Source organism: Somniosus microcephalus, chromosome 30 (assembly GCF_052327205.1).
Source record: "Somniosus microcephalus isolate GS21.2 chromosome 30, FLI_Smic_1.0, whole genome shotgun sequence".
Lineage (NCBI taxonomy): Eukaryota > Metazoa > Chordata > Chondrichthyes > Squaliformes > Somniosidae > Somniosus > Somniosus microcephalus.
The window spans coordinates 6,389,013-6,408,705 of NC_141016.1; the positions used below are offsets into that span (position 1 = coordinate 6,389,013).

The window sequence follows — 19,693 nt, forward strand, 5'->3', positions numbered from 1 at the left end:
ACTAATCTACTGTCAGCTTACACAACGTCTTAAACCATGATGGGGAAGCGGATTCGGTTTGCTGGTTAGTTGAGTTCTGAGGCTGGAGTTAAGAAGTCATTCTTTGCTAAATAAACGGTGTGTGTGCTTTTTAAAAACCTTTTCTTTGGATGTTACCAGTCAGTCCCATGGAATGGACCCAGACATGGTTATGTTGAATGGAATTTGTAGAAGATTTCACCATCTCTCAGGTGAGGGGGGGAAAAATACAACGAGCTCCACAATGGGGATAACGTAATTGCTGAGGACTCACTGTGGACCTCACGTCCACCCTGCTCGTTGGACCCAGTGACATGGGTGATCTGTGCTCATTCAGAGAGACAGAGAAAGCCTGAACAGAAACAGCGACCCAGCCCAAATTGTTCAACCTCTTTCTCCTTCAGATGCCAACTTGCCCGGCTTTCTCTGCATTTTCTCTGCTCCATTGTGATGGATTCATGAGCTGGAGCTGACATCACGATGTCCTCCCACTGTCAGGTCACACGAGAGTGTCACATCCTCCAGCACATCAGCTGAGCCGAGTTCCCATTTTCCTTTGTCTCTTTTCTGTTCCCCCTTTAGAATAGTTTGTCGCTTCAATTTCCACCCCAAGTGATTGGTTCTCTTTCAGCTTTCGTAGTAGAGGTGTTTAAGGTAGGTAGCTGGTCTGGCTTCTGATCTTGATTTCTCATCATGTTCCCTGTTGATGGTCGGGCTTTCATTCTGGTCTTTCATTCTGGTCTCCAAGAGTCAAGGCTGAGGGATGGGGGCGCAAGGATGAGGGTTCCAAATGGAGAGGAGGGTCTTGCACAAACACCAGGTTTTGAGTCTTGCTTCTTTCTTTCTCTCTCTCTCTCTATCTCTTTCTGAGGAACATTAATGAAGAACCCAGGCTGGAAAATAGGGAGAAGGTGAAGTAAATTCAGAAGCGGTGCTTAGGGATTTCTTTTGCAACCATCACCATGTTGGGGGGCTCGCTGTACTTTTAATAAACAATCATTGGTTTGTGCGCTAGACCTGTGTCGGTCCTGGGCAATGGAGAGAGTGCCAGAGGAAATGGGAGAAACAGCAAGCACAAAGAAGTAATGAAAACCAGCGCCAGGCAACCAGGGAAAAGCAGCAGAGATGCACAGTGAGTAACACAAGTCTGCATTACACTGTAATTGTTGTGTATGTACCTTTAAGAGAAGAACTGATTCTATACTGCAGTACCGGCAGTGACCACCCCTGTATATAAATCCATAGCAGGCTTCTGTACGTCAGTTTTAACTTACCCTCTGTTCAGTAAATACCTGTTATTATTGTTCTCCTGCAGTCCGTGTATTATTTATACTCGGACACTACACTGGCGACGGGCAGGTTCGAACTCACCTGCAGTACTGCATCACCTCACGGGGATCTTTCCCTGAAGAGAAGCTTCTTGGAGGTCGAAGTCAGAGCAACGGGCGTCGACCGCGGGCAACCGCCCAGGAATCCATCGGAGTTCGGAGAATTGCAGGGGAGGCTGTGGAGAGCTGGGCTTGGCTCCCCAGTCGAGGTGTTCCAGCAAATCGTGCTGGTAGCAGGTAGCGCGCTGACCCTTCCGGACTGTGGCGGGCTTGGGCTCGATCGAGCGGCTCTGAAAAAGGAGCCGTGCAGCGTCGTTGGGAGGAAAAGAGAGAGAGAGAGGGTGGAGCGCATAGGGCGCAATCGGTGCTCAAGAACCGGGCAGCGTAGCAAAAATAAAACAAGGGGAAGGAAAAGTGAGACGCGCCGAAGCCGCGGGTCGCCGCCATTACCCTGCAGAACGCTAGGAGCAGCGTGGCAGCAAGGGGAAGAAGGAAAAGTGCGGGAGGCGCCATTTTATTCCATTGAGGAAAAAGGAAAAGCGCGGGAGGCGCCATTTTAATCCATTGGTGAAGAAGAAAAAGCGCGGGAGGCGCCATTTTAAATCGCCCAAGATGCCGAAAAGTGGCAGTATCACTGCTTTCGACAACGAGGTAGAAGACTGGACCACGTATGTGGAAAGAGTTGAAGTGTACTGCAAGGCAAATGAGGTGGCCGATGGAAAGAAGGCGTCGGTATTATTAAATTTGATGGGCGCGAGAACGTACGGCCTATTGCGGAATTTAATTACCCCAGCTAAACCAATGGAGAAAAGTTTTGAGGAGATTGTTAATATCTTACAGGAACACCTAAACCCTACACTGCTGCTGATAGCAGAAAGATTCAAGTTCCATAAAAGAAACCAGCACAAAGATGAGAGCAATGCTGACTATCTTACGGAACTACGCAAGTTACCGAAGCACTGCCAGTTCGGAGCAGGACTGGCAGACACCTTATGGGATAAGTTTGTCTGCGGGCTCCAGAGTGAAGGAACCCAGAAACGACTACTTTCGGAAAAGGACCTGACGCTAGAACAGGCTTTCAGTGTGGCAGTATCCTACGAAGCAGCAGCACGGGGAGCTGTGGAAATACAACAGAAACCACAGGAATACAGCGCTAACGAAATGGCGTATGGAGCAGAGAAGTGCTATCGCTGCGGCAGAACAACCCATGATCAGAAGGACTGCTGGGTTAAGGACAAAGTATGCAGGCAATGTGGGAAAATGGGACACATAGCAAGAGCCTGCAGGTCGGGAAAGAAAACCAACACTACAAGAACTACTAAGGAAAAGTACAAGAAAGTAAAGAAATTGACAAACAGTAGTTCGGAAGATCAGGAGAGTGATAAGGACTCTGGGAGCAGGAGACTAAGTTGTCTAAAGTTACACAACGTGATCACAAAGGAGGATCACCGAACCATTTGGGTCACCCTCATGATAGCAGGGTCCCCAGTAAAGATGGAATTGGACACAGGATCAGCCCTAACTGTCATGAATCGACGAGACTATGAGCGGCTATTCTCACACATACCCTTGAAGGACACGTCCATTGTATTGAAGACATACACGGGGCAAAAAGTCTACCCCAGAGGAAAAATAAGGGTGCCAGTTGAATACAACGGCAAGGAAACACAGAAACTGTATCTATATATACTGCCAGATGGAGGACCACCATTATTGGGACGTGAATGGATCTGAAAAATACAATTGGATTGGCGTTCCATTCAGGCGCTAACTGTGACTGATAAAAAGTATGATGACGTCACACCTGGACGACTGTCAAAGATTCTAACTGACGCGAAAGAAGTGTTCCAACAAGGACTTGGGACTCTAAAAGGAGTAACGGCAACGATAAAAATCGAAGATAACGCAAACCCAAAATTTTTTAAGGCCAGACCGGTACCTTACGCGATCCGCCCAGCCGTTGAAGCAGAGCTGGAGAGTCTGGAGCGTTCGGGTGTGCTGTCCAAGGTGGACTGGAGCGAGTGGGCCACACCCATCGTTCCTGTAATGAAGAAATCATTGAGCAGCACGCCTGGGGAACCGAAGAAGGTTCGCATCTGTGGGGACTTCAAGGTAACTGTGAACCCAGTCCTGCACACAGTACAATATCCACTTCCACGGATAGAAGATATATTCGCCTCACTATCTGGAGGGAAACGCTATACAAAGATTGATCTGGCCCAAGCGTATCTACAAATGGAGGTGGAAGAAGCGTCTAGGAAATACCTCACGATAAACACTCACAAAGGCCTATACCAGTACAATCGACTGGTATTCGGGGTAGCATCAGCCCCGGCTATTTGGCAGAGGGCGATGGAACAAGTCCTGCAAGGGATCCCGGGGACCCAGTGTTATTTGGACGACATCCTGGTTACGGGCGAAAATGACAGTGAACACCTTGCCAACCTGGAGCAGGTGCTCACGAGATTACAGGAATATGGGCTACGAGCCAACCGCCCCAAATGCAAGTTCTTCAGGAGACAAATCTCGTATTGTGGCCACATGATTGATGAGGAAGGGTTGCATAAGTCGCCGGACAAGATTGAGGCTGTAGTCAAGGCTCCAGCACCGGAAAATGTGTCGCAACTGAGGTCGTTCCTCGGGTTGGTGAACTACTACCATAAGTTCTTGCCGAATTTATCTACAATTCTGCACCCACTGAACGCTCTACTGCAAACTGGAGTAACATGGAAATGGAGTGATGAGTGTAAGCGTGCCTTTCAGAAATGTAAATGCCTAATCACTTCAAAAGAAGTATTGGCCCACTACAATCCAACACTACCGATTCGGTTAGCATGTGATGCGTCTCCCTATGGCATCGGAGCGGTGCTGTCACACAAATTCCTTGACGGTTCAGAGAGGCCAATAGCCTTTGTGTCGCGCTCGTTAACCTCAGCCGAGCGTAACTACGCCCAGATTGACAGGGAGGCCCTCAGCCTGGTGTGGGGGGTGAAGAAGTTCAATCACTATCTGCACGGGCAGAAATTCACCCTACTGACTGATCATCAGCCCCTGCTCTCCATTTTTAACCCAAAGAAGGGCGTTCCGGTGATGACGGCGCAACGGCTGCAAAGATGGTCACTTTTTCTAGGGGCACATCAGTACGACAAGGGTACGAAACAGCATGGAAACGCTGATGGGCTGTCGCGCCTACCGTTGCCTACGGTAGAGGAAGCACCCTGTTGAGATATTCCATGCGACCATAGTCGAATGTCTACCTGTTACAAGTATAGAGAAGGAAACCCGAAATGACCCGACACTCTCTCGGGTCTATGATTTGACGGTGAAGGGATGGCCAGCACATGGCGACTCACTGTTGCCAGCATTCTCACCAAGGAGAGAACAGCTGTCAGTGTGCCGGGGGACCTTGATGTGTGGATCCCGAATGGTAATTCCACCCAAGTTGAGAGATAGAGTGCTCAATGAGCTTCATGAGGGTCATCTGGGAGGGGTAAAAATGAAGAGCCTAGCCAGGGCGTTTGTGTGGTGGCCGGGAATCGATCAAGAAATCGAGGATATGACCAAGAGATGCACAGGATGCCAGAAGGTCCAAAACGCTCCACCACAGGCCCCGCTACATCCATGGGAGTGGCCCTCATCTCCATGGCAACGGGTACACATTGATTTTGCTGGTCCATTTATGGACTCAATGTTCCTAGTCGCTGTGGACGCCCATTCGAAATGGCCAGAGGTCATCAAAATGTCCTCCACCACCACGGAGAAAACTATTGCAGTCCTACGGACCATCTTCGCCAGGAATGGCTTGCCAGAACAGATTTGCTCCGACAATGGGCCACAGTTTGTGTCCGAGGATTTCCGGAGGTTTCTGAGGAATAATGGGGTGAAACATTACACATCTGCCCCATATCATCCAGCCACAAATGGATTGGCTGAGAGGTTTCTTCAGACCTTTAAAAAGGCCATAAAGGCAATGTATAATGACGACATACCACTGCAACACAAGGTGGATAATTTCTTGTTTGCTTACCGGAATGCAACACATGCAGTCACCAACCAAGCTCCAGCCGTAATGTTCTTCAACCGAAGGCTAAGATGTCGCCTGGATTTTCTCAAACCAAACATAAGACAAGATGTTGAGGATAAGCAATTCCAGCACAACAATGAGAAGCCAACCAGGAGCTTCAAGATAGGGCAACCAGTCTTGGCCCGCGACTACCGAACAGAAAAATGGCAGCCAGGAACGATATGCACACAGCAGGGACCATTAATGTACACAGTGGACGTTGGAGAGAGCATCGTGAGACGCCATGCTGACCAGATTCTAGAGTCACAGGAACAAGCCAAACCCATACCACGAGCAGGTGCACCTGGTAATCAACCCGAAGTACAGATTGCGTCTACCTCAGAAGCAGTGGTATTGGAAGCTGACGAACCAACCAATGACAATGAGCCAGAATCAACTCCGCCGCAAGAACAGGATACTCGAGAAAGGCGCTATCGAGTCAGGATCAGGAAGCCTCCTCAAAGACTGAACTTATAAATTATTATTTCAGTTGATGTATATAGTACAGAGAAAATTGTAATTGTAATTAGTTATTATTTTTAGTTGTTAAATGAATGTTATGTACTGTTTATCTAAAAGGGGAGGAATTGTTGTGTATGTACCTTTAAGAGAAGAACTGATTCTATACTGCAGTACCGGCAGTGACCACCCCTGTATATAAAGCCATAGCAGGCTTCTGTACGTCAGTTTTAACTTACCCCCTGTTCAGTAAATACCTGTTATTATTGTTCTCCTGCAGTCCGTGTATTATTTATACTCGGACACTACAGTAATATTTCATCAGATCACATTGTTTGGTAATTTTATAATTTCACCATGGGTCTGTAGACTAATGGATGGAGATTGATGATGAGCCAACAGCTCCATTATCATTGCATGATGCGACTACGAGGATGGTGGAAGGCGATCCAAATAGACCTTGTTGTCTTCTCCATCTAGCAATTCCTCCGTTCCTAATTCCCTTTCTATGCTTGCTAATGGGCACCAGAAGTAATCTTTTGATAACCTTGTTTTGACACATGTTCACGGTATATTAATGGTGCCTGACATGAATCAGTCATTCATGAAAGAAAGACTTATGAAATAATACTGAGCGGCCTACGGGTGGTGCTGTCCAGGGAGAATATAAATACTCGGGCATGGGCCCAGCTTGCGCAGGACATTCTTAACAGGAACTAGTGAAGGACACAACTAGACCTCCATGTTGTAAAACAGTTGATTAAAGCTTTGTTTAACGCTTAGACCAAGTGCCTAGTAGTTTTCTAACGTCAGTGCCTACACACGGAAATAAAGGTACAGGAGGAAAGTGCGGTTCGCAGGTCTGGATATGATGTAAAAGCGCTTCTACAATGAGCTTTAAGCACATTTTCTCTGCAACAGATTTAGACGATCTTTATGGTGTTGCCCCATGACTTTTGGTGACACCGGTCAGTCCTTTTTGGAGTATTTAGTATGGATCTGTACATTGCCTAACTTGTTTCCATTAAAGTTGGTTCACTCTTTCGTAACAAAGACTCACTTTAATCACAGATTCCCCCCCCCTTCGACTGAACCTACGATACTTGCATTGACATAGTAACATAATAAAACTCACTACGCACTTGGTTTGAGTATAAGACAAGGCTTTAATCAACTTGTTTCAAAACATGGAGGTCTAGTTGTACTTCACTAGTTCCTGTCTTACAAAATGTCCCTGAGCAAGCTGGGCCCATGCCCGAGTATTTGTACTCCTTGGACAGCGCCACCAGCTGGCCGTTATTTCATGAGTCGTTTCTTTATGATGATGAGATTTATAACACATAGCACCTTTGACATCCCAAAGCCCTTCACCTCCAAAGAAGTGGAGTGATTCTTCTGATGCAGGGAAGCAGAAATGGAAAATAGATATTGTTGAGGGGAAATAGGACAGAATCGGACAGATCTAGTATGGCAAAAGCTAAATACTGCGGATGCTGGACACCTGAAATAAAACCAGAAAATGCTGGAAACACTCAGCCGGTCAGGCAGCATCTGTGGAGAGAGAAACAGAATTAACGGTTCAGGCACCATGGACTTTTTGTTGACATTTTTAATGCTATAAATGTTCCAGGTCAACTTTTATGATCACAAATGATGCAGATTACAAACTGTAGTGGAGGTAGCATCAGTTTCCACATGTACGCTGACGACACCCAGCTCTACCTCACCACCACTTCTCTCGATCCCTCTACGGTGTCTAAATTGTCAGACTGCTTGTCCGACATCCAGTTCTGGATGAGCAGAAATTTTCTCCAATTAAATATTGGGAAGACCGAAGCCATTGTTTTCGGTCCCCGCCACAAACTCCGTTCCCTAGCCACTGACTCCATCCCTCTCCCTAACATGTCTGAGGCTGAGCCACACAGTTCGCAACCTTGGTGTCATATTTGACCCTGAAATGAGCTTCCGACCACATATCCGCAGAATAACTAAGACCGCCTATTTCCACCTCCGTAACATCGCCGGTCTCCGCCCTTGCCTCAGCTCATCTGCTGCTGAAACCCTCATCCATGCCTTTGTTACCTCTAGACTGGACTATTCCAACGCACTCCTGGCTGGCCTCCCACATTCCACCCTACGTAAACTTGAGGTCATCCAAAACTCGGCTGCCCGTGTCCTGACTCGCACCAAGTCCCGTTCGCCCGTCACCCCTGTGCTCGCTGACCTACATTGGCTCCCGGTTAAGCAGCGCCTCGATTTCAAAATTCTCATCCTTGTTTTCAAATCCCTCCATGGCCCCACCCCTCCCTAACTCTGTAATCTCCTTCAGCCCCACTACCCCCCCGAGATATCTGCGCTCCTCCAATTCTGCCCTCTTGAGCATCCCTGATTGTAATTGCTCAACCATTGGCGGCCGTGCCTTCTGTTGCCTAGGCCCCAAGCTCTGGAATTCCCTGCCTAAACCTCTCCGCCTCGCTACCTCTCTCTCCTCCTTTAAGACGCTCCTTAAAACCTACCTCTTTGACCAAGCTTTTGGTCACCTGCCCTCATTTCTCCTTCTATGGCTCGGTGTCACATTTTGTTTGATAACGCTCCTGTGAAGCGCCTTGGGACATTTGACTACATTAAAGGTGCTATATAATTACAATTTGTTGTTGTTGTATGGATCTATGTTCACTTTCAAGAGACACTCCTTAAAATGAGCCTAAGTTAGTGCCACTCCTGTGGCTGATTGGCTGTGTGTCACACAGAATACGGACCAGACACTGCGATGTTAATTAAAATAACAGAAAATGCTGGAAAAACTCAGCAGGCCAGGCAACATCCGTGGAGAGAGGAATAGAGTCAACGTTTCAGGTCGAAACCCTTCGTCAGAACTGAGAAAAAAGCAGGAAATGAAATCCGCCTCCGTGCCCTCTTGCCAGGAGGCGGGAAGCCTTCCTGCCCCGGGTCCCATCTCCTCGAGGCGGGAAAGGGTTTAAAGCCTATTAACTGCCTGTTAACAGGTAGTTAACAGGCAGAAATAGGATTATCCCCATTTTTCGTTCCAAAGTGTGGGCTTCCCGACCTCGGGGAACCCCGCCAGGATGTATGAGCTGAGTAGGAGGTCGGAGGGGGTCAGAGGGGTCTGAAAGTGCAATGTAGAGGTGAGTGATGGGTGCAAGTGTGGCGTGGTAAGTATGTGAGGTGAGTGTTAGAAAATGTGAACTTACCTTTGTTTCTGCCTACAGCCTTCAGCCGCTGTGGAACCGGAGTCCTGACATCTCCATTATCGAGATCACAGACTGGCTGTTGCATCCTCCGATCCAACAGTCATCTGATTTCTACAAAGTAGAAAGGTTTGATGAATCCTGAACACAAGGTCTCATCAAACTACACAGAATGTCAGTGTTTGACAGCTTCACAGAGCTGTCAAATGATGACTTTTCTTCTTTCAAAAATTCTTGACAGATGACACGTCATACGTTGACGTGCTCTGTCACTGACGACCCTCTAATTGGCCTGCTGAGCCCGCTGGGCGGGCTTAACAAGATCAATCAGGGGAAGATCCCGCTGGTTGGCCAGAGGCTGATGGAGGTGGGACTGAAACCAAGCAAGTAGCAGTCACGCCTCCAACACGTCTCCATTGAGAAAATCCAGCCCAAAGTATTTGTTTAATTTCCCTGCCATTTCCTTATTCCACATTATAATTTCTCCTGTCTCAGCCTGTAAGGGACCCACATTTACTTTTGCTAATCTTTTCCTTTTTACATACCTATAGAAGCCTTTACAATCTGTTTTTATGTCTCTCGCTAGTTTACTCTCATATTTTATTTTCCCTTTCTTTATCATTTTCTTGGTCCTCCTTTGCAGAATTCTAAAATCCTCCCAATCCTCAGGCTTGTTGTAAATTATGTATTAATTCTTTAAATGCTAGCCATACCTTTTAAAGTAATTTTCTAATCTACCTTAGCCAACTCGCCTCTCATACCTACGTAGTTTGCTTTGTCTTTAGATTTAAGACCCTACTTTCGGATTTAACTAAATCGCTTTCAAACTCAATATAAAAATTCTATCATATTATGGTCACTCTTCCCTAAGGGAGGGTAGATTTTCTACATGACTGGAGCACAAGAGCTTGGCAGGGCAGAAACGCTTGTTGCAGAATCAGGTACAAGCTGCTCACTAGCTCCCCTCCAAGTCACACACCATCCTGACTTAGAAGTATATCGGCCGTTCCTTCATCGTCACTGGGTCAAAATCCTGGAATTCCCTCCCTAACAGCACTGTGGGAGCACCTTCACCACACGGGACTGCAGCGGTTCAAGAAGGCGGCTCACCGCCACCTTCTCAGGGGCAGTTAGAAATGGGCAATAAATGCTGGCCTTGCCAGCGACGCCCACATCCCGTGAATGAATAAAAATGGTTTTTGTTGTGGTTCATTCTGTTTGAATCTCATGGACCTTTGTTAGGCAAGGGCTGTCATTAGTGCTGCTGACTGGTTGGATACATCCTGAGTCAGAACATGAAGGGTTTAGAGAGAGTAAATAAAGAGATACCGTTTCCAATGGCTGAAGGGTCGATAACCAGAGGCCACAGATTTAAGGTGATTGGTAAAAGAACCAGAGGCGACAGGAGGAAAAACTTTTTTATGCAACGAGTGGTTAGGATTTGGAATGCGCTGCCTGATAGGGCGGTGGAAACAGATTCAATAGTAGTCTTCAAAAGGGAATTGGATAAATACTTGAAGGAGAAAAAATTGCAGGGATATTGGGAAACAGCAGGGGAGTGGGATTAACTGGATTACTCTTCGAAAGAGCCGGCGCAGACACGATGGACAAAATGGCCTCCTTCTGTGCTGTGCTATTCTATGATTCTGTGAAGAGCTGTGGGATCTATGCAAACCAACAGGAACATGGATTTAGATGTTTACAACAGCTTGTATTTATACAGCGCCTTTAACGTAGCAAAATGTCTCAAGGTGCTTCACAGGAGCGTAATTAAAAGAAAAAGTGAAAGGAAGATTTGCATTTATATAGTGTCTTTCATGACCACCGGATGTCTCTTTACAGCCAATGAAGAACTTTTTGAAGTGTAGTCACTGTTGTAATGTAAGAAATACGGCATACAATTTGCACACAGAAGTTTGATAATGACCAGATAATCAGTTTTACAAATGTTGATTGAGGGATAAATATTAGCCAGGACAGAATTCCCCATCTCTTCTTTGAAATAGTGCCATGGGATCTTTTATGTTCACCTGAGAGGGTAGATGGGGCCTTGGTTTAACGTCTCATCCAAAAGACGGCACCTCGGACAGTGCAGCGCTCCGTCAGTACTGCACTGGATTGTCAGCCTATATTTTTGTGTCAGTCTATATGTCTCTGGAGTGGAACTTGAACCCACAACTTTCTGATTTGAGAGGTGAGGGTGCTACCCACTGAGCCACGGCTGACACAGGCATATTCGACAACATTTGAGATGGAGGCACATATTAGGAGAGGTGATCAAAAGCTTGGTCAGAGAGGTAGGTTTTAAGGAGCGTCTTAAAAGAGGGAGGAGAGGTGGAGAGGTTTAGGGAGAGAATTCCAGAGCTTGGGACCCGGGCAGCTGAGACTTTGTGGAAATAACAACAGAAAATGCTGGAAAAACTAAGCAGGCCAGGCAACATCCCTGGAGAGAGAAATAGGGTCAACGTTTCAGGTCGAAACCCTTTGTCAGGACTGAAAAAACACAGGAAATGAAACAGATTAAAGGTCAGTTTGGGGGCTGGGAACTGGAAACATAGAAGATAGGAGCAGGAGTAGGCCATTCGGCCCCTCAAGCCTGCTCCGCCATTCAATGCGATCATGGCTGATCATCCAAATTCAGTACCCTGTTCCTGCCTTCTCTCCATATCCCTTGATCCCTTTAGCCTTAAGATGGGGATGAATGAACAAAAGAGAAGTGAAGAGACATTAAGAGGTATTCAAAATGAGAGGAGATGGTGATAGGACTGGTAAAGAGACAAAAGATGGCTCTACCTAATCACAGAAATCACAGAAACCACACAGTGCAGATAGAGGCCATTTCGGCCCATCGAGCCTGCACCGACACATATCCCACCCGATCCCCGTAACCCCTACAGCAACACATATCCCACCCTATCCCCGTAACCCCACGTACTCAATCCCCCTAACACTAAGGGTCAATTTATCATAGCCAATCAACCTAACCCGCACATCTTTGGACTGTGGGAGGAAACCGGAGCACCCGGAGTAAACCCACGCAAACACGGGGAGAATGTGCAAACTCCACACAGGCAGTCGCCCGAGGCTGGATTCGAACCCTCTTTTGTCTCCACCAGTCCTATCACCATCTTGTCTGGTTTTGAATACCTCTTAATGTCTCTTCACCTCTTTTGTTCTCTCCCAGCCTCCAAACTGGCCTTTTAATCTGTTTCATTTCCTGTGCTTTTTCAGTCCTGACGAAGGGTTTCCACCTGAAACATCGACTCTAATTTTTCTCCAGGGATGTTGCCTGGCCTGCTGAGTTTTTCCAGCATTTTCTGTTGTTATTTCTAGATTAGACTTTGTGGAGTGTGGAAGCTGGGGTCGGGGTCGGGGTCGGGGGGTGGGTCGTGGTGGGGTTGGGGGTGCAGGGTGTAGTACCGCGCCCAGCCTGCAGGGAGGCAGTGTAGCTGGAGGAGCGGCAGGACCCCCGCGGCCCGGTCGCCTCTTGCTGCCACGTCAGGGGTTTCCAGGTAACCGGGCGGCCGAGGCGGTGAGTGAGGGGAGCGGGCCCCGGGAATCAGCTCACACCCGGGGATCGCACCGGGGCCCTGCACCCCGGGACCGGGGAGGAGGCGGTGAGTGAGTGAGGGACCCGGGGACAGCGCACCCCGGGCACCGGCACCGGGGAGGAGGAGGAAGCGGGGACTGGGATCAGCTTACACCTGGACACCCCGCACCGGGGGAAGGCGCGGTCCGGTTTTTTCAATTATTGATGCTCCAGGGTTTAATTTTGTACAAATTAAACCTGCAGCATCTTAAAATGGATGAGCCGGGATCGGCGGGGCTGTAATCCGGGGCAGCTGTGTGTGTTCGGGTGGAATCGGCCCATTCCGTCTGAGAGGAACCGGATTCAGTTCATAGATTGTATTCCAGCAAGGACTGATCACTGAGCATTTGCAGATCATGTCTTGTCACGGGGCAGGGTCCTGGTTAATGTGTTCCCTCCCCCCATCCCATCCCATGTCACTTTTCGATCTCCTAAACATTGGGAATACACAGCAGGTCCGTCCGCACAGACTAGATGGGCCAACTGGCCTCCTGTGCTGTAAAATTAGATCTGATGACGAATACAGCACAGAAGGAGGCCATTTGGCCCATAGCGGTTTTGCCAGCTCTCTGCTGGAGACATCCAACAGTAATCCCACTGCCCGTGCTCTCGCTCCACTGCCCCCAATCTTTCTCTGTGCCAAATATTTGTAAGTTTTCCCTTGAAAGAGGCAGTGGTCTCTGCTTCCACCACTCCCTCCAACAACTGTGTGTGTGAAGGATTTTCTCCAACCCCCTCTCATTCTCTGTGACCTTTCCAGTTCTACACCCCCGATGGTAGCTTTTCACTTCTGACTTGCTGGGCACTTTGAGTATTTTATGATTTGAATTAAAATGTGCATGTGAGAGGGAAGTGTTGCAAATCGAAAATAGATATTTCTTTTGGTGATTGTAGTCGATTTTGTGTTCAGCTGAACAGTGCCTCTTGACACTTTGGTAGGTCATGACAGCACGAGGCAATGTTTGTGCCATCTAACGCGGCTTCCTTAATAGGGGAACTAGAGCTAGCAATAATGTTTAAAACGGTGTAACCATATGCGGGGGAAGAGGTTAGAGGATGTTGTGGACAGTGTTCCCTCTCTTTTTTGGCTGTGTGGTCCATTCAAATTTTGCGCAGGCCCGATTTTTCCATTTAAAAGTTGGTATGCAACCTGTGCGGGACCTCCAGACCGCTGCACAGCCGCGGAACTTAACGCGAGCATTGGTTGTGGACTGTTTCCACTGGCGGGACCTGGGTGTCCTTGTGCACCAGTCGCTGAAGGTAAGCATGCTGGTATGGCAGGCGGTTAAGAAGGCAAATGGTATGTTGGCCTTCATAGCGAGAGGATTCGAGTACAGGAACAAGGATGTCTTGCTGCAGTTGTACAGGGCCTTGGTGAGACCACACCTTGAGTATTGTGTGCAGTTTTGGTCACCTTATCTGAGGAAGGATGTTCTTGCCATGGAGGGAGTGCAGCGAAGATTCACCAGACTGATACCTGGGATGGCAGGAATGACGTATGAAGAGATTGGGTCGATTAGGCTTATATTTGCTAGAGTTTAGAAGAATGAGAGGGGATCTCATTGAAACTTATAAAATTCTAACAGGGCTAGACAGACTAGATGCAGGAAGGATGTTCCCGATGGCGGGGGAGTCCAGAACCAGGGGTCACAGTCTAAGGATAAGGGTAATAAGGATAATCCATTTAGGACTGCGATGAGGAGGAATTTCTTCACCCAGAGAGTGGTGAACCTGTGGAATTCTCTACCACAGAAGACAGTTGAGGCCAATTCATTAAATATATTCAAGGAGTTAGATATATTTCTTAAGGCTAAGGGGATCAAGGGATATGGGGAGAAAGCAGGGACAGGGTACTGAATTTGGATGATCAGCCATGATCGCATTGAATGGCGGAGCAGGCTCGAGGGCCCAAATGGCCTACTCCTGCTCCTATCTTCTATGTTTCTATGGAGATAATTGGCAAAAGAATCAGGGGAAATTAGAAATTTTATTACACAGCAAGTTATGATGACATGAAAGGGCGGTGGAAACAGATTCAGTCGTATCTTTCAAAAGGAAATTGGTTATGCGCTTAATTGCAAGACTATGGGGAAAGCGCAGGACAGTGGGACTAATTAGATAGCTCTTCCAAAGAGCTGGCAAAGGCAATAATGGCCTCCTACTGTGCTGTATGATTCTGTGACTGCACTATAAAAACTGCAGAGCAGATTATGGCTGCTAAATTCATCGTGATAGTTTGAAGCTGTTGGTGATGCTGCAGAGCGAGTGATCCAAGTTGTCGTTCAGTGACTGACGTCAAAGTTTGAGACGTGCCCAGTTAATTGGATAATGGTGGAAATTAGTTTGACACGCACGCAGTGTTATTCTGCTGCGATCACAACAGGCTCCATCTTCACTCCACGGAGCTTCGCCTACACGAGTCTTCTGCATGGGGTTTAAAGGGTTAAATTATGAGGACAGGTTGGATAAACTTGGCTTGTATTCCCTCGAGTGTGGAAGATTGAGGGATGACCTGATCAAGGTGTTTAAAATGATAAAAGAATTCGATAGGGTAGATAACAGAGAAACTATTTCCTTTGGTGAGGGAATCCAGAACGAGGGGGCATAATCTTAAAATTACTGTTAGGCCATTTAGGAGGGAAATCAGGAAGCATTTCTTCACACAAAGTGTAGCAGAAATTTGGAATTCTCCCCGCTTCCCTCCCCCCGGTTCCCAGAAAGGCTGTGGACGCTAAAAGTCAATCGAAGTTTTCAAGACTGAGCTCGATAGATTTTTGTTGGATAAGTGTATCGAGGGATTTGGAGCAAGGATGGGGAAATGGAATTGAGGTATAAATCGGCCATGATCTAATTGAATCGGCTTGAGGGGCTGAATGGCCCGCTCCTGTAACTATGCTTCTGTGGTATTAAACTTCAGTTTGAGGAGTCTGGTTTTTGAATTCGAGACATCCTGGAGTGTGAAGCTGGTACATCAACTAGTCTCAGAGTGGCGGCCGCCTAACTGGTAGCAAACCACGCGCAATATTGGTTTCTTACCGACCGTGGCGGACAGGAAAAGACTCTGGTCCATCCGGCCTGTCCCACAACTGCGATGTCTTGTGCATCACAATATATAGAGTCCCCACCAATGTTCCCTGTCAGCTGCGCTTTGTTCTGCGTGGCCGGTTTCTTTTAATGCTCACGGTCCCTTTAAATGTCTGCGCGTGTGCGGTATTTACACTGTAAAAACCGGTGAGCGGCCTGCGCGGGACCTGGCAGATTACTGCGTGGCCGCGCAAGCATGCAGCTTAGCGGGAACGTTGCTCCCCACCCCACCCACAAGCCATCCCGGGAGAGGCGGGAAAACAGATATTCCTCTCCATCCTCCTTAGTGGGCTCGGTTTAAGAATCCTCAATCAGACTTGTGTTTTAACTCTTGCTTTACAATGCCATATGACGCCACTGTAATCCTTGCCAATGGGACTTGAAAATGATTTACAGCATATCAAATACCTTTTATTAATTTGGTTTTTGGACAACTGACTTGCGCAAACCAGAAGCTCCAGGGGTTTAGAGGAAAGCGCAGAGATTACGTCCTGTATCATAGCATTGTAGAAACTTGCAGCCCAGAAGGAGGCCATTTGGCCCATCATTCCTGCGCTGGTTCTTTGCAAGAGCTCTCTATTTAGTCATACGCCCCTGGTCTTTCACTGTAACCCTGCTGTGACACCCGCCACTGACAAAATGAATAAAATTGCACTCACAGTAGAAATTAGAAAGAAAGAAAGAATTGCATTTATATAGCGCCTTTCATGACCACTGGAAGTCCCAAAGCGTCTTACAGCCAATGAAGTACTTTTTGAAGTGGAATCACTGTTGTAATGTGGGAAACGCAGCAGCCAATTTGCACACAGCAAGCTCCCACAAACGGCAATGTGATAATGACCAGATAATCTGTTTTTGTTATGTTGTTTGAGGGAGAAACACTGGCCAGGACACTGGGGAGAACTCCCCTGCCCTTCTTCGAAATAGTGCCGTGGGATCTTTTAAGTCCACCTGAGAAAGCAGACGGGGCCTCGGTTTAACGTCTCATCCAAAAGACGGCACCTCCGACAGTGCAGCGCTCCCTCAGCACTGCACAGGGAGTGTCAGCCTAGCTTTGTGTGCTCAAGTCCCTCAAGGAAAGAATGATTCAAGGCTGTAACTTTGGTGTTGGCTGCAAATTGCAAGAGCCTTTTGTCCTGTCATTTAAACTCGTCAGAGATCACGACCTCTCCACTTGCAAGAATCAATCTCCGCTACACGCAGGCTACCTCCGCTCTGCTCCTACAACGATGACGGATATTTACATAGTAACGTATATTAACGTAATAAAACGCCCACCTGCAGGTAAATGTTGAAGTCACAAGCCGATGATTCAAAGCTTGGTGCGCTGAATCACTTTTGCACGCTTGTCCAACACACGTTCCAATCGCTAGTGTGTGAAATTAGCAATAAAACTAGTTCATAATACAGGAAACTTTTTTTTATCCGGGACCGACGTGGTGCCAGTTCATCAAAAATTCCGGATAACCGAAAGCTATAGTAAAAGATACGGCGTATAAAGCAACAAACCCTGTTGCTTAGCAACAGCTTCAGAACAATGGCAACAAGTTCCAAGCGTCTCTGTAGCTTAGCAACAGCTACAGCCACACCCTTGCACAGCAACAGATAGAGGAAGGCAAGTAATAAAACTTACCTTAACCTACTCCTGAATTTTGCCGGTTAACCGAGATTTCCGGTTATTTAGGTGCCGGTAAATCAAAAGTTTCCTGTACCCGCCCCGGGGGATATCAGAGCAAAGTGTGGAAGTTACTTGTTGCCTTGCATTGCATTCCTTTCTGTGACTTGTATAAGGTGCAGATGGAATATGGCGGGGGTGGGGGAAACATCACCAGAGAAAAGAGCCCCTGAAAATAACTGAAAGCTTGCGAGCGGTTCTGGTAACGGGACATCTAACACGGCGGTCTTGTCTTTCCAAACAGATTGGCACTGAAACACCGGACAAAATAAAACTCGGGTCAACATGCGGAAGAATGTCGTGGTTAACCTGATCTGTGAAGTTACACTAAGATTACTCCTGTTTGGAATATTCCTGTAAGTGTTTCAGATTACTGGCAGAACTCCCCAGAAGCAACCTCCTTTCTAGTGGTTTGTCCCGCATTAAATTTTGAGCATGGTCACAAACTGTCAGCAGCCATCGGTTCCAGCAAGTTTTTCTGGAGTTTTGGCACTTAAGCTACTTTTTGTTTTGAAAAGCAAAAAAAAACACTCAAAGTGCCAGTTTTCATGGTGCGTTTAAAAACTGCCCTTTCACCCAGATCCGTGGTTTAAGAAGCATGGTGAGTCATGCTTCTGTGGAGCTGGCTGTACTCTGCATTCTTTTGGAGAGTGACCGACTGTAGCTGGAACACATGTCGAAACCAACTCATTAAAGGGTCAGCGGTCTCCAGCATCTTCTGGGTGCGAGGGCCCTGCATGAAATGAGTTTGTGCAATCTTAACCAGTTCCTAGTGGCCACAGCACAAAAAAAAGACTTGCATTTATAGAGCGCCTTTCACGACCACGGGTCATCCCAAAGTGCTTTGCAGCCAATAAAGTACATTTTGAAGTGTAGTCACTGTTGTAATGTAAGAAACGCGGCAGCCAATTTGCGCACAGCAAGCCCCCACAAACAGAAATGTGAAAATGACCAGATAATCTGTTTTAGTGATGTTAGTTGAGGGGTAAATATTGGCCAGGACACCGGGGAGAACCCCCCCAGATCATCTTCAAATAGTGTCGTGGGATCTTTTACGGAACCTCCGAAAGACGGCTCCTCCGACAGTGCAGCACTCCCTCAGTACTGCACTTGGAGTGTCAGCCTAGCTTGTGTGCTCGAGTCTCTGGAGTGGGACTTGAACCCAGAACCTTCTGACTCAGAGGCGAAAGTGCTGCCCACTGAGCCACGGCTGACCCCTAAGTTCACTGAATTAGTTTGTGGGGGAACTTGGGGGCAAATGTCAGTGATAGGTGGTAAGCTTTTCTCTTCAGAGATTGAAGCTAGGGCGCATTGTTGGGGCTGGGGAGAGGGAGCGTCACCTTGCGTGCAGTGGGCCAGCACCTGACCTGGAAAGGATTGATGCTGTCACTGAGTGTTGCATTCCCCAGCACCGACGTCTTCACCTCGAGTGCAAGAGGATTTTTATTTCGGTGAAGTATTTAAAAAAAAAAACTGTTGTCCAGCGGCGTACGCTCCTGACAGACTAAGGGATTGATACGGTGTATAAAGACATTGAAGAAGCAATTCTCGCAAGTCTTAAACTGACCCTCTGTGTGTATTCGGCAGGATTTCCGAGACCTTGACGCCATTCCACCGAATTATCCATCCAGAGGAGATGTGGCTGTACAAGAACCCCCGGACCGAGAGTGATACCGTCCCTACGTGGCACATGTTTGTACGTAAAATATTGTAGCACTGTATTAAAGTCAAGTGCTGTAACGTTTCGTTTGGCAGAATGAAAAGAAAGACTTGCATTTCTATAGCGCCTTTCACGACCACCGGACGTCCCAAAGCGCTTTACAGCCAATGAAGTACTTTTGAAGTTTTGTCGCTGTTGGAATGTAGGAAACGCAGCAACCAATTTGCGCACAGCAAGCTCCCACAAACAGCAATGAGAATAATCAGAGAATCTGTTTTTGTTACGTTGATTGAGGGGTAAATATAGGACACCGGGGATAACTCCCCAGCTCTTTGAAATAGTGCCATGGGATCTTTTACGTCCACCTGAGAGAGCAGACGGGGCCTCGGTTTAACGTCTCATCCGAAAGGCGGCACCTCCAACAGTGCAGCGCTGAGGGAGCGCTGCACTGGAGTGTCAGCCTAGATTTTTTTTTGGTTTTTTGTACTCAAGTCTCTGGTGGGACTTGAACCCACAACATTCTGACTCAGGGGTGGGAGTGCGACCCACTAAGCCACGGCTGACACTGAATGACTTGTGCCTTGCTTTTAGGCGACCCAGTCCAGTCA

The 19,693-nt window shown here is 47.5% G+C and overlaps 1 protein-coding gene across 4 annotated transcripts in view; it reads left to right on the forward strand.

Annotated features, from left to right (window-relative positions):
* Positions 1–1,068: 1,068 nt before the first annotated feature.
* Positions 1,069–19,693, forward strand: part of LOC147097882 (phospholipid phosphatase 5-like) — a 34,473-nt gene continuing 15,848 nt past the window's right edge. Inside the window, exons 1-3 of one of the 4 annotated variants that reach the window (XM_085970931.1) lie at positions 1,069–1,150; positions 17,670–17,781; positions 19,013–19,121. In XM_085970931.1, coding sequence (XP_085827057.1) covers positions 17,711–17,781; positions 19,013–19,121 — 180 coding nt within the window. In that variant the 5' untranslated portion in view covers positions 1,069–1,150; positions 17,670–17,710. Of the gene's footprint in view, positions 1,151–12,537; positions 12,695–17,669; positions 17,782–19,012; positions 19,122–19,693 lie in introns of those variants that run through there. The other 3 variants (XM_085970928.1, XM_085970930.1, XM_085970927.1) reach the window with 3 other exon arrangements.